The following is a 14069-nucleotide window of genomic DNA, read 5'->3' on the forward strand; positions in this document are numbered from 1 at the left end:
AGGGATAAGAGGATAGATGGCTTGTTTGACTATGTAGTTTTGAGAAAGACACGGGTCGGGCTGGACCAATTGCGCTTTGTTGTCATAAGGGAAATGGCGTGCTCGTCCAGCAAGATGGTGTTTCCGGTACCAGCACCATTGCTTCGGTTGCGGACGTGACGTTAGCGCGTGCTTTTGCCGACCGTCACAATCTACATACATCTCATTTGGGAAACAGCCAAGCTCCAAAAGCATATCTTCTCTGCACTCAGAACTTCTCACGCCTATCTCGTTGTCTAACACTTAGGTAACTTGTGGGAGTTGAGTTGGGGGGAGGACGCGTGCTGCATGACGTATTGTGGGGTGCAAGTCCATTTTTTGGCAACGGACCCGACCATTTTCAGCCCTGGATCCTCCGATATGGCTGGAGACGGGCTTTTCATAGATGGAGTTGTGCAGAGAGTATACATGGCCTGGGGACGAAGTCATGCAGGGACCCCGGATTCAGGCTGCCTGTCCAACTTTTCGAAGGAAACCGTTTGGTGGGTCGCACGTGGGTTTAAGCCAACCAACAGAGATAAGACTTTCCAGAGCTTTTATCTGATCCTCGCCCTGCTCGGCCAGCCTTGGCGGCTCTGATCGGCAGAAGATGCGGGTGATTGGAAAACAAGGCGCGTGCTTATTTGGCGCCGTTGAAAAGTGGGGGCTCGGTAAATTCCGAATTTACCGTTCCATAGTAATTTACACAAGCAGAGCTTTCAATGTGTTTATTTTGTGATCCTTAAGGCTTGTAATATAGCCATAGTACGACTATATTGACTTCTCTACTCACAGAGGTAGTAGAGCTTATTCGAATGTTCTGCAGCCACTGGATCCTAACATTCGAATGTTACGTAGGTGGCGTTGAGGCAGAAGTCTACATCAAAAATCAACCTGAGGCCTCCACACGGGCTTCCTCATCTTCAAATCACTTGATACTGTATATATCGTATTTGGCGGCGATTTGCATATAAAAATAGATAATGTAGGCGTTCTGACGGGATGTGCACGTGCGCGAGCCGACCGGACAGACTTTTTAACAGCACCAAATACCTGTTCACTACTTCATATGCTTGGTTCTGTCCGCTGGAGAGCTCCTCCCAGGCTGGAACGTGCCTATCCCTTAGCACGGTAATTGGGACCCTTGGTTATCGATAAGAATCAGCCAATTAAACTAGCTGAATTCGATGCCCGTACTCAGGAATACAAAGCTTTTTATTTCTTAGTATTTTGATATAATTATAAGCTAAATGCTTGGAGGTAAGTTGTTCGATATGAGGTAGCCAGCGCTCGTCCTCTGTGCAGAGCGGTATCTCGCATATACTCGCCATATCGAGTCCTTGGATATAAGTACACGCGTAGCCTTGATTCTGGTGTTGCCGCACGGACCACTAACTCCGGAGCATGAGCTTGTAGCATCCCCGGTCGATATTCGCGAATATTCACGTGGATAACTCGAATATCTCACCCCCCTCTGCGATGTTCTGATCCTGGTGCTTTGTGGACGTTGGCGAGTTAAGGGATAGCCCTGGTGCCTGACTGCCAATTTACGCCGAGCCTTGCTCCCAGGCGATTTTATAAGGCAGAAATAATGGTTTGGGCAGCGCTTCACGAGCTGTTGGAGTTGCAACGCCACACTAGGCTGCCAATGTTTTACTCTGCCTTGTGGGAGCAAGGCATTACACTATGCCAGTGCCATTCCTTCCTGTGAACTCCGGTGGTTAGCGCAGCCACGTCTGCACGGCCTTTTTGTAGAAGTTTTGGTATTTTTGCTGTTTAAGGGAAAGTTAGTAAAACACGTTAACCACCGAACGCGCCTGGGTGCTGTAGTCACTAAAAGCGTGTCATCTCCTTCAATACCTTCGTCCCCTCCAACAGAAGAATCCTGTCCTGATTCTCCCAACCTCGGTGATGGTTCTCAAGGCGGCACTTTGGAAAACCCGGAAGGCCAGTTATTTAGTCCTAACAATGGCGGAGGAGGCATTAGGGATTACTAAAGTGCCACAACCGTTGAATAATTGGACTGCTTGAGTGAGCGACATCTTTGGTCCTGAGTCTGGCCAGCGCTTTGCAGCAATGAGTAATAAAATACTGCAGATACTCGTCGGCTGCATGCAATAGCTCCGCCCTAGGATGTTACATGCTTTATGGAATCAAATCTTCTGTTCCCTGCTGATACTTCTCGAATTTCTGCAACTCCTTTTCACGTATAAACTTCTCATCCTCCAATTCCTCATCGTTCAGCTCCCTCTCCCCCAACTCACGCTCCTCACGATAGTGGCCACATATAGCTAGCACCCGCACACCTATTATCCCCTCCAAATATACTGGCCAATTCTTTGCATAGTACCCTTCAATAACTAGTTTCTCCAGCCCTTGGATCTTTCCAAGCGCACGCACAAAGTCCAGGCTATCACCCAAGCCCCTCTCCTTAGCCCCTCGCTCCAGGTGCCAGTGAAAGTCACAATACGCACCCCATCCAAGCTCAATAGATCGCAGCCCGCTTGCTTCCTCAGCCAAAATATAGAGAAGTTGTAGCCACGGAGCGAGTTTAGCCATCCATGGCACCCAGATATGTAGTGTCTTCACCAACTTAAAGTTCACAAGACCTACCTGCACAATAAATCGAAACATCTCTTCTGGCTCACTGATCTTGAATACGTTCTGCGAGTAGAGTATTGGATTTGCTTCGTGGTAGATCTGCTTGCACGTTCGCAGTATGCCTGGTTCCATTGTTCGATATTGAGGAGCTTGAATCATGTAGAGCACAACGAGCTTTTGATCTGTGTTTCCGACTGCCCATGACGGGTTTTGCATCCTGTCGAATCGGCTCACGAGAAGGAGGTCGTAGATTTGAAGTCGAATTTCGACGGGCAAGGTTAAGAAGGTGGCTTTGTTGTTTCCTTTGGCATTGTTGGTAGCAGGAGGCTGAGTAGTAGCTAGACGATTGCGATCAGTCGGCTTGGGTGCCCTCTTGCTTGCGTCTGAGGGTCCTGCATCAGAGAGATCGAGATCAAAGAAAGCTTTTGCAATATCTTTCCTTTTGAAAGGTGTCCACTTTTGTGACGGTGGCATTGCTGCTCATCCAGCTCTCCGAGATGATTGATGATGAAAGTTGGAGAGCCAGAAGGCTGATGGGGTTGAGCGGCCTTCTGATACGGAGTAGACGAACGTGTTCTGTGCCAAGGACTCCACGATGCCGAGCGATGCAGTCCCCAGATTTGCTTCGCGAAAAGACGTCGATAAACTCTAATCCATCCTCACGCTACAACGCGACATTGACGTATTCGCTCACCATGGCGAATCTCGACCTGCTCCTGCTCAAGGGTCCTCCTTCTGGGGACCTTGAAGGAGGTTTGAATGAATTGCGCTTTACTATCCTCACTAAGGGCATGCCAGCGAACAACGATGGAATGGTAAACTACACTCCACACTCCCACCACTCACCCCCAACAACTGCCATTCCAAGTGGTAGAGCAGCTGTCGTTTTTGTCAATGGCTTTGCTGACAGCTATCCGCAGTCTGAAATGCGCATATACATCTGGCTCATCCTACTCAACGCCCCTCCCATCCGCACCGACATCTATCTCGACCTCGTCCGCCAAGGCGCATCGCCTGCCTACTCCAAAATCCGCAACGACACTTTTCGCACACTGGCCACAGACCCACTCTTCCGCCGCCGCGTCACCGAAAACAGCCTAACTCGCGTCCTGAATGCCGTTGCGTGGAAATTGAATGACGCGCACGAGGCACGCGTCAACGGCTGGCAGTCTCCACCTACACTCTCTGACTTCGGCGATACTCCCGAATCGGCTTATCGATCTCGACGCTCGTTCACAGCTGGCGCGAGGACTGATGCCTCAACCTCGGAAGCCGAGCAAGTGGGCTATGTGCAGGGCATGAACGTTCTGGCCGCGCCCTTCCTATACGCCGCGCGTAGCGAGGTCGAAGCTTTCGTCGCTTTCGAAAGGCTAATTACACGGGAGTGCCCGGGGTACGTGCGAGGCTCAATGGACGGTGTGCACAAAGGTCTCAAGCTTGTCGACACCGTGCTCGAGATTGTAGATCCTAAGCTATTCGCACACCTGATGAGCAAAGGCATGCACGCTGAGATCTACGCCTTCGCATCTGTCCTCACCATGTGCGCATGCACACCGCCTCTGCCAGAAGTCCTGCAATTGTGGGATTTCCTATTCGCATATGGCCCCCATTTGAACATTTTATGCATTGTGGCGCAATTGATCCTGATAAGGGACAAGATTATTGACAGTCCGAGGTAAGTCCGAGATCCTGCGTATAGCTTACTGCTGTAAGGAATAGATATTCTGTAGAAAGACATATTCCGCGGCTGACGTTCGCCTTACATGTAGTCCCAACCTCATCCTTCGCTCCTTCCCTCCCCTGCAGGCTGCCAAGGTCATCCAAGTGGCAACATCTTTTGCCGCCAAAATACCCGGAAACATTTACGAGCAGATTATCAACCATGCAAAATGAATGTTGTCATTTTGCATACTCTTATTAAAAGTTCTTTTACGACAATTCGTGCTTTTACCGCATTTTATTCCAAATGATCATCATGATACCAATTTCGTACGCATCATTATTGGCGCAACTGGTTTTCGAATCGCCTGTGCGATTCGTCATGTGAGGAGTTTTTGCACCCGCATGTCCCTTATCTTTTGGGTGTCGGGGCAGGAAATGATCCAAAGACTTTTTCCTTATAAAAAGTAGAAAAGTACTTGCTGTAAATGATACATATGATGTTACGTATGATGGAGTTGGACCAAGACGCTGAATCAAGAAATTGAAAGCATAGAAAAGGACGTACGCATCATGCGAAACCACATAGGTATCAATAAAAATGAGAAAATCCAGAAAGAGTCATCATGAAACCTCCAAAAAAAATCAGGCGTGCTTCCCGCGTGCCATCCCAAACGCTACCAAAAAAGGCGGACCTCCATATTTTTTCCCCTGGCCATTCCAACATGCGAATACAAAGATATAATACGGCAACAAAAAGTATTTACCTCCAAAACCCAGTCATTAGGCCGTTCCAGACCTCTTACCATCCAAGTCCCCCTTTTCCCGTCCTGTCCCTTGCCATTACCCAACCCAACCCTCCGCCTCTCACTTCCAAATCATCCACTTCTTCTTCGGCGCCGGCCCTGTTGGCGTGATCGACCCCTCCGTCTCCTCATCCTCATCCTCATCCTCATCCTCATAATCCTCATCCCCATACCTTCCCGCACCCGCATACCCGGGCCTGCCCTGCTGCGCCGGGCCCGCGGCTGCCGGCGCCACGCCCCCGCTGCCCCGCCCATTCGCACCGGACATCATATGCGCGTTAACATGCACGTCCCGCTCGAACCGCTCCTCACGCTCCTTCCCCAGAATCCCGCCCATGATGCGGTGCTGCGGTGGCGGCTGCTGCTGCTGCGCCTGCGCCGGCTGCACCGGCGTAATCGCCGCGTTCGCACTCCCGCCGTACGCCATCCCCGGCGGGCCCAGCCCCGCGCCCGGCGGCGCATACTCATGCTCGGTGCCATTGTCGTCCTCGTCACCCTCCGACTCGCTGCCGCTGCGACTGTCCCCGTACGCCGCGGAGCCCCTGCTGCTCTTGCTCGCGCCCGCGCTGGTGCCGCTGCTGACGCCGAAGCGGCCGAGCAGCGCGCCGACGCGGCTCTTGCGGCGGTGCGCGGGCGGGGCCGCGGCGGGGGCGCGGTAGTCGAGCGCGGGGATCAGGAGCCGGTACGGCGTCGTAATGCCCGCGGGGTCTTTCTGACTGACCTCGACGTTCAGCACGACGTCGAGGCCGTTCTCGAGGTCGATGTGGCCCGCTGCCGTGGCGCGGGCGGCGGCTTTTTCCGAGAGGCCCGTCGGGCGCCGGTGGAAGGGGTTGGGGCGCGGGGGGTTAGAGGGGTCGGCGGAGGTGCTGGCGCGCGGGTTGGCGTAGGCGGCGGAAGAGGACGAGCCGGGTGGTTGGATGGCGTCGGCGGAGGCGGCTTTAGACCAGCGGGAGAGCGAGCTGCGCCGGCTTCCCGGGCGGTTGCTGTCGGTGGAGGCACGGGGCCACCGGGAGAGCGAGTTGCGGCGGCGGCCTGTGCCGTTTTCTTCTGCAGAGGCGTTGTGCGGGTTGTTGTAGTAGGCTGGGGGTGGGCCTCCGGAGCGGGAGATGCGGCGAACGAGCTTGCCTGGTGCGTAGTCTGAGAGCGTGCGGGTGAGCTTCAGGCCATCTCTATTCGAGGGAGATAACGAGCGGCTTGTGGGAGGTGTGGCGCCCGGGTGGTACTCGCGGAGAGAGCACCAGTTGCGGCGGGGGAGAAGGTGCTTGTTATTTCGAGCTTTTCCGTCGACATCGTGGGTGAATATCGGGATCATATCTTCGTCCGTGTTGGCGTTCAAGTGGTGCACTTTGTTGCGTTTGTTCAGGATATCCGCCATCATGTCCGGCGGCGGCGTATTTACGATGGCCGACGAGGTGATGTTGAGCATATATCTGTTGTCAAGATCCTTGGGGATGCCGAGTTTCTTACTGGAGTAGAATTGACCGACAGCAGCTAAGTGAACGTCACCACCGAGGATGGTGATACGGACTGACTTTTCAGCTGCTAGATGCTGCAGCGCTTCTATGAACCAATTGCGCTCGGCTTTGTGGTGCTTGGCCGTCCAATGGTCGTCAAGATCATCGAGAATCTCCACACCGCCATCGAACTTGTTGACGAAGCCGCCTAGCATACCGGTTCGGCCGAGTGCTTTGATAGGATCCATGATTCGGGAAGTTAGAATCGCTTCCAGGAAGTTGAGTCGTGGGTATGCAATAGGCTAGCATACGGTCAGTATTATTCACTCGAAGCGATTTCTGACTACATACTACACCTAGTAGTACAATCAAATGCTTTGTTTCGCCTTTGATGATCTCCTCTCCGCACCGATCCAGAATGAGGTCATAAGTTTGTTCGCTAAGGATCTCATCTCTCTATTGATGTATTAGCTGTATTCCGATATGGAGCATGAATAGTTACCTACCTGTCTTTCAGTGCGGCAATCTAGACCTAAGAATGCCACTTTTCTTCCTAGGAACATGAACAAACTCCGGCTGCGCTGGTTTATGTAGGGCCCGGGACTAGCACCTAGGAGCCAGGAGGGCTCAGTCTGTTCGTTCTCCTCCATTACGCTTTGATGCTGGAAAAGCATGTAGTATTTAAAAGCAACTGCGCCAAGACCAGTGAAGACTGGAGTACTCATAAAATGATGCGGATATGACCCGAAGCCCTGATTACACTGTTAGGGATATTAAAATTAAAGGGGAGGCGATTGTCAACGTACATCAATGATATCGTGGTCGTCCCAAACATTGATCATCGGAATTTGTGAGCTTGCCATACCAAACAAGCCTTGTGAGAACCACATGGCGTATCTTTCGAAGTAAAATTGCTCAAGCTCTTCCTGCATCTCATGCGAGAACCCTGCCGAATGCTTGTGTACTGCATTCCTGCTTGTCCATTCTCGGAAGAGGTTAACATCTAGCGTTAGTCTATCATTGTATATTTGGTCACCTCCGCCAATCATGACATGAAAAGGACGTGTCTGGTGGTTGTTCAAAACGTCCCGCCACATTGGATCTGGGCCACAGAATTGGTGAGGGTCAACGCTCAGACTGAAGCCATTGCAGCTGTAGAACATCATGTTCATTGTTTCACCTCGGGCAGGAACCCAGAAGCCGATGGCTGGACCGCGATTGATCCTGTAAGCGATTCTAGCTTGCTGCGGGCCAAGTTCGACTCCAAGATTGAATCTCCAGAACGTGACACCCCTTTCTGCATGCAGCCTAATTCCAGGCACTTCCCGCACCTTTCCCAACTTCTCTCCATCTTTTTTCAAGATTCGCTTCTGCTTAGGCTGAGCAGCTCCTGCTCCATTGATATAGGACGCGCTTCGGCTTTCCTCAAACAGGCCCGTATCATCCTCAATCCTAGAAAGATCTGTTTCGACTTCTAACTCTTCAACTGGCCTGACGTAAAGAGTCTTTCCGGATCTTGAAACCTTGACCTGTCCTGCAAGTGGATCGACATACTCGGGATCCAGCTGTTGCCCGCTTTCTGCATCTAGTTGAGCTGGGGGAGGAGGGAGCATGTCCATGGGTTGCTTGAATAAACGCAGGGTTGGTGGAGATTTATACGACGAATGTTCATCAACCGTTACGATCATGACACTGCCACGCCAAATATCGCGGTCTCGTCCAGCTTGATTGTTATCTTTCCGAATGCCAGTAAATCGGAGGAGGGGACCACACTCGAGGTAAAGTGGAGGGTTGAACATAGTTTGGGCTGCTGGCTCCTCGTATAACCCGTCATGGGCCGCTTCTTGGTATGCACTGGATCTTCTCCTACGCTGTGTGGTGCTTTGCTCCCACCAGGCTTTTTTCTGAACGTCCGTACTATTTTCTGGAGCCTCCAAGTCAAGGTCTTCGGCAAGCAGAACTGCTGCGGTCGCCTTTTTCCATTCATCAAGAACTTCTGGCGCCTGATATCGCCTTTCATGATCGTGACTGCGATGAATTGGGTTTGAAAGATGAAGATGATGATGCTGCGATCCATGAGGTTGATGTGCTGTACTCTCGGGTTCTGTCCTGCCAGGTCCAACCCGATCTCCCGCTCCTTGCCCTGCTGCAGTTTGGGGAGGTACTTCATAATTCGGCATACCCTGTGGATTACGAACCGCTTCGGCTGGCAGGGGGTCGGACTGTTGATAAGCATTTGCGGCCCTCTTTCCCTGCGACTGCCCCATACGCTCCTGTTCCACTTGCCTTTGGGCCGCAATGATACCTCTACTATCTCTACTTGTGGGCTCCTTAGGCGTAGGCGGGAGATCCTTCGAAAGTTGCTTACTGTCATATCGGCTAATAGTGTCTCCAGAAGCATGTCTATGACCATGGGATGCTTCATTTAACCCCGAAAGCCCTAATCCAGTTGCAGTCGTACCAGGAGTTTCAGCAACACTGTGTCCACGTCGGTGTTGCCTCTGCGTTGCGTTGTCAGGGTTAGCGTTTGGAGGGCCGAATCTATCCCGAAAACTTCCACCTCGGGATACACCGACCGGATCTTTCCCTTTACTAGGTGTAGTTATGTCTTCTGGACCATCGAAGTAAGATGCTCGATGTTTCTGACGCTGGGAACTAGATGTTACAACGCCGGAGTTGTAACGTTGTTCTCGAGCTAGTGCAGTGCTTGCGGGTTGCGAGGGGTCCCAAGGCGGAGATAGATCTACGACTGGGTCTTCCTCATGCTGTTGATGGGCCGCTTGAGTTGGCATTGATACATGACGTCTGTTATTAGCTGTCCGTGCAGGAGCCGCACCCATTCGTTCTGGTCCCGACATATTACGTTGTTGGCTACCTGCAATCCCACGTGCTCGTTGTGCCGCTGCTCTCTCCGCATCAAATTTTTCTTGCAGGGCCAGCTCGGCCTCCTGAATTCTTGCGCGCCTCTCTTCCTTACTTATATCATCTAATTTGCCTTCGAGTTTCTGCAGTGGAGACCGGTCCGGAACAGATGGCCTCCGTGCTCCTGAGCTCCGTCTCGAGGTATCCCCGGATGTGGGAGATATTGGTGATATAGGAGATTTGGGAGTAATTTGCACTTCTTGCGGTCGGCTGGGGGTGACCTGTATGCTTGGCTGAGGTCTATTAGAGGGAACCGGGACGTTTGATTGATTACGAGACCTTGTTGAGTGAGCTCTGGCTGGGCCTTGGGGCCGAGATGTACTCCCCATAGCTGCATAAGGGTCTTTGTAGGAGCTAGGTGGAGGAGCTCGAGGCGCCTCTGGAGCTATAGGAGGGGGTTGAGTAATAGCAGTAGGTGTGGAATAGTGTTGGCTGTCTCGCCTTCGGTGCGACGAAGACTTGGCTATTCCATTTGTAGGAGGCGCAGGGGCATATTGCCGGGAGGAATTACTAGGAGGATAACTTGGTATTACTGGAGACTCATCCTGAGGAGGATTCGTAGGCTGCGCTGGCTCTGAAGGCCTTCTGTGGGAGGACCGCTTTTGCTGGTAATTATCGGGGATTGTCTGGGTGGATGGTACTGGTTTGCGGGATGAGTAGGAAGCGCTATTCCTATGATCATCCATGCTGTACGGAAATTTGCAGTTATTTCACACGTGGAAAGTTGTGTGAGGCTGGATCGGGGTGGTGGAGGTAAATTGGAGTGGTTAGGCAATTGGTAATGTTGCGTAGCTGTTCACGGACAATGGGGCCTTGCGCTACACCAAGAATCATATTAAGGACTGGTCAAGAGCACAAATAAGATAATAGAAATGGCTACCTATCAACGATAGACCATGGCGCATGAGAGCCCGATTACACAAAAAGCATTAGCAGACTTGGAAAGTGTACGCGCCGCTGTATACGACGACGTAGGAGGAATTGGCAAAGAGAGGAACAAGCAGCGACTCCGAAACGAAATAAAGCAAGGAAGCAATGAAGCAATAGGTATGTACAGGGGAAGAAGAAGAGAAAAAAAGGCAGGCGGACTGGCTGAATGTTGATGAGCTGTAAATGCGAGAGGCTGGCATTGCGCCGTATCACTCCACACCGCCTGTCAAAGGGGCTTAGCTCGGCTGGCGAAGGACAGAATGGCATTCAACACCAAGACATCAATCGTTTCACTTCTCCGCCATACACCGGACGCCATACGTCCTCAAAACCACTAATACCCGGCTTTTTTTTCTGCGCATGTCTGTCTTTCATTATACGGTTGCCAAGAACCCGCTGCATTAAGCCTCATCCAAGCGCTAGAGCCGTCCGAACACCGTGTGTCCCTGATTACGCTTTCCCAAATCCTTCTCAGCATCTCAGCTTTGAACAGTCCTACAACTCTCCGATTCTCTGTACACCCGCATTCATATACCCATCAATACGAAGCTTGATATCTCAGCTCTCCGCAACCCAAATTATTCATACTCCATTCCGCTCCATCTGCTTTCCCGGAATTCGAGTACATGGGTTCGGCCAACGTCTTCACTCCTTCGATTTCCTCGTGAAATCCCTCTAGCTATGCGCGGGTCAGTATTCTGGAAATTGCTAGCGGCAACCTGTGTAGTTTCCGCGAACTCCCTGCCGCCTCGGAACTACGACACTCACGACTACTATGCCTTACATCTATCTCCTTCGACATCGCCGTCGGACCTAGCTGCGCACCTGGGCGTTACATACGAGGGAAGGATTGGCGAAATAGCAGATCATTATCTGTTCAAGGCTCTCAAACAAGAGAATGACGTGGTTCAAGATGCCGTACAGGACCTCAAGAGACGAAGACGAAAAAGAGAAGTTGGCTTGGAAGCGCACCCCCTCGATGCGGTACGCTTCAACCAAAAGCAGAAGCTAAAACCTCGAATGTGGAAAAGAAGTGCAATAGAGCCGCTTATCCAAAGGGCTGACCCTCCTATAAGCGATGCGATAGCCCAACAACGCGAAATCGCGAGTTCTCTTGACATTAAGGACCCTATTTTTAACGACCAATGGCATTTGTTCAACACAAAGATGCAGGGAAACGATCTTAATGTCACAGACATTTGGTTGCAAGGAATTACTGGGAAAAATGCGACTGTATGCATAGTTGACGACGGCTTGGACATGGACAGTGATGATTTGAGGGATAATTACTTTGCGCAAGGATCCTACGACTTTAATGACCACGTTGATGCCCCAAAACCACGACTAGCAGACGACAGGCATGGCACGAGATGTGCCGGAGAAGTGGCAGCTGGAAGAAATAATGCATGCGGCGTTGGTGTTGCCTACAATTCTAGGATTTCTGGCGTTAGGATTCTCTCTGGAGATATTTCGGATGTTGACGAAGCTCTTGCTATTAACTACGAGCTTCAGCAGAACGATATTTATTCCTGTTCCTGGGGACCTCCGGATGATGGCAAGACAATGCAAGGCCCAGGAATACTGATTGAGAAGGCTATGATCACAGCAGTTCAGCAAGGTCGCGGGGGGAAAGGTTCGATCTACGTTTTTGCTGCAGGAAATGGTGCCGCTAGTGACGACAACTGCAATTTCGACGGATACACCAACAGCATCTATAGCGTCACTGTCGGAGCTATAGACCGGAAGGATCTACATCCTTACTATTCGGAACAATGCTCAGCGCAGCTAGTCGTAACATACAGCAGTGGAAGCTCTGATTCTATTCACACGACCGATGTTGGAACGAATACCTGCACCTCTTCTCATGGAGGTACCTCCGCGGCTGGTCCGCTCGCCGCGGGCATTTACGCCCTCGTTCTGGAGGTTCGTCCTGAAGTTACATGGCGAGACATCCAGTGGCTCACCGTCATGACTGCAGTGCCCTTTAATCAACCCAGCGGTTGGCAAACGACAAAAATTGGCAAGAGCTACAGTCACCAATTTGGTTACGGCAAGCTCGACGCCTACGCTATGGTGGAAGCGGCAAAGACATGGGATTTGGTAAAACCGCAAGCCTGGTTCTACTCTCCGTGGATGCACGTTAAGCAAGAGATCCCTCAAGGTGACACTGGCTTAGCAAGCACGTTCGATGTGACTGAGCAGGATCTCAAAGACGCCAACTTGGAAATACTCGAGCATATTACGGTAACTATGAACGTGCAGCATACCCGCCGCGGTGACCTGAGCGTTGAGCTACGCAGTCCTAGCGGCATAGTCAGCTATCTCTCAACCGCGCGTCGAGACGACGGGGCGCGTGTTGGGTACGTCGACTGGACCTTTATGACCGTGGCGCATTGGGGCGAAAGCGGGGTTGGCAAATGGACCGTCATTGTCAAAGACACCAAAGTAAATGAACATCAGGGCACCTTCACGGACTGGAAACTTCGCCTATGGGGCGAGTGCATCGATCCTGCTATCCAAGGCTTGCGCCCCATACCCTCGGAGCACGACGACGATGACCACGACGTAATCACAACAGCCCCCGCCCACACCACCACCGTCAGCGTTCCCAGCCCCACCGGCACCGTAACCGGCAACCCCACCGACCACATTGACCGTCCGGTAAACCAGAAACCCACTGACACCGCCCTCCCCTCCGCCACAATGCCCTTCGAGCCCCCCGTCACAGCAACCCCCGAAGCGTCCGCTTCTGCAACAGGGACCCCAGAGTCCTTCCTCCCCTCCCCCTTCCCGACCTTTGGCGTGTCCAAGCGCACCCAGATATGGATCTACGGCAGCTTGGCGCTAATCCTGATCTTCTGCGGCAGCCTCGCGATATACCTGTTCCTGGCCCGGCGCAAGCGGCTGCGGAATGCGTCGCGCGACGACTACGAGTTTGAGATGCTGGATGATGTGGATGATGACGAGGCGCGGCAGGGACTTAATGGCGCGGCGGCCGGTGCGAGGAAGGGGAAGAGGCGGGCGGGCGAGCTTTATGATGCGTTTGCGGGAGAGAGCGATGAAGAGCTGTTCAGCGACGATGAGGAGTATAGAGACGAGAAGCCTAAGGGGGGGGATGGAGCGTATGATGAGAAGAGGGGGCTGAGAGGCGAGGGAAGCGTAAGTGATGAGGACGAGAGCGCGAATGGAAGCGGTAGTGGGGGAAGTAGAAGGTTGAGGTAGTAGGGGGCTTGGTGAGCTGGGACGAAAGGAGGGTATCTAGGTATGAGGTCGTTCAGTTGCTGCGTGTGTGCATGCTTGCATCGCACTCTTATTATCATCGGACGGCGTTTTATGGAGCTTTTAGGGAAGTACAGGCTTACGAATAGGTTTATTCCACTGAGCACTTCGATTTGAGTATATATTGCCCGTGCTCAAGACCATGGAAATGAATAGGACTGATTAAGCAAATAATTTCGGAAGTTCCACTTAAGAACCTTACGTTTGCCAATTCAACGCTATGTTCAAAATATGAAAGTCACGTGAAGGGAAATTGCTTATCGCTTACCTAGTACTAGCCGCTGTCACTCTTCCCACCACCACAGCCCAATTGAAATGGTTTTTTCTAGTATGGATGAATTGTCAGAAATCCGATTTAACATATCATCTTCATCTTCGCCACCTTTACGGTCTCCCCCCT

The 14069-nt window shown here is 51.9% G+C and overlaps 4 protein-coding genes across 4 annotated transcripts; 2 read left to right on the plus strand and 2 right to left on the minus strand.

Annotated features, from left to right (window-relative positions):
- Positions 1-1965: 1965 nt before the first annotated feature.
- On the minus strand, positions 1966-3191 carry K441DRAFT_661459 (uncharacterized protein). The gene has a single exon (XM_067648874.1). The coding sequence runs from the start codon at positions 3091-3093 to the stop codon at positions 2164-2166; it is 930 nt and encodes a 309-aa protein (XP_067503041.1). The 5' UTR covers positions 3094-3191; the 3' UTR covers positions 1966-2163.
- An 87-nt stretch (positions 3192-3278) lies between these two features.
- K441DRAFT_697112 (TBC-domain-containing protein) lies at positions 3279-4512 on the plus strand (the record flags this gene model as incomplete). Its single annotated transcript, XM_067652950.1, has 3 exons — positions 3279-3434; positions 3540-4294; positions 4350-4512. The coding sequence occupies exons 1-3, from the start codon at positions 3315-3317 to the stop codon at positions 4510-4512; spliced, it is 1038 nt and encodes a 345-aa protein (XP_067503042.1). The 5' UTR covers positions 3279-3314.
- A 153-nt stretch (positions 4513-4665) lies between these two features.
- On the minus strand, positions 4666-10543 carry K441DRAFT_697113 (uncharacterized protein). Its single transcript, XM_067652951.1, has 4 exons — positions 7345-10543; positions 7045-7290; positions 6890-6994; positions 4666-6840 (listed from the first exon to the last, which is right to left on the minus strand). The coding sequence occupies exons 1-4, from the start codon at positions 10144-10146 to the stop codon at positions 5146-5148; spliced, it is 4848 nt and encodes a 1615-aa protein (XP_067503043.1). The 5' UTR covers positions 10147-10543; the 3' UTR covers positions 4666-5145.
- Positions 10544-10695: 152 nt separating this feature from the next.
- K441DRAFT_661462 (KEX1 protease precursor) lies at positions 10696-13743 on the plus strand. Its single transcript, XM_067648875.1, has one exon. It carries the CDS (start codon positions 11072-11074, stop codon positions 13610-13612), a length of 2541 nt encoding a protein of 846 aa, XP_067503044.1. The 5' UTR covers positions 10696-11071; the 3' UTR covers positions 13613-13743.
- The last annotated feature ends 326 nt before the right edge of the window (positions 13744-14069 follow it).

This window comes from Cenococcum geophilum (assembly GCF_001692895.1).
Source record: "Cenococcum geophilum 1.58 unplaced genomic scaffold K441scaffold_26, whole genome shotgun sequence".
Classification (NCBI taxonomy): Eukaryota; Fungi; Ascomycota; class Dothideomycetes; order Gloniales; family Gloniaceae; genus Cenococcum; species Cenococcum geophilum.

Excerpts from the sequence above, each read along its gene's own strand:
- K441DRAFT_661459 (XM_067648874.1), bottom strand. The coding sequence starts at position 3,093 with ATGCCACCGTCACAAAAGTGGACACCTTTCAAAAGGAAAGATATTGCA.
- K441DRAFT_697113 (XM_067652951.1), bottom strand. The coding sequence starts at position 10,146 with ATGGATGATCATAGGAATAGCGCTTCCTACTCATCCCGCAAACCAGTA. Across the intron at positions 7,291-7,344 it reads ACGACCACGATATCATTGAT|GGCTTCGGGTCATATCCGCA; the intron begins GTACGTTGACAA and ends CAGTGTAATCAG. Across the intron at positions 6,841-6,889 it reads TGATTGTACTACTAGGTGTA|CCTATTGCATACCCACGACT; the intron begins GTATGTAGTCAG and ends ACCGTATGCTAG.
- K441DRAFT_661462 (XM_067648875.1), top strand. The coding sequence starts at position 11,072 with ATGCGCGGGTCAGTATTCTGGAAATTGCTAGCGGCAACCTGTGTAGTT.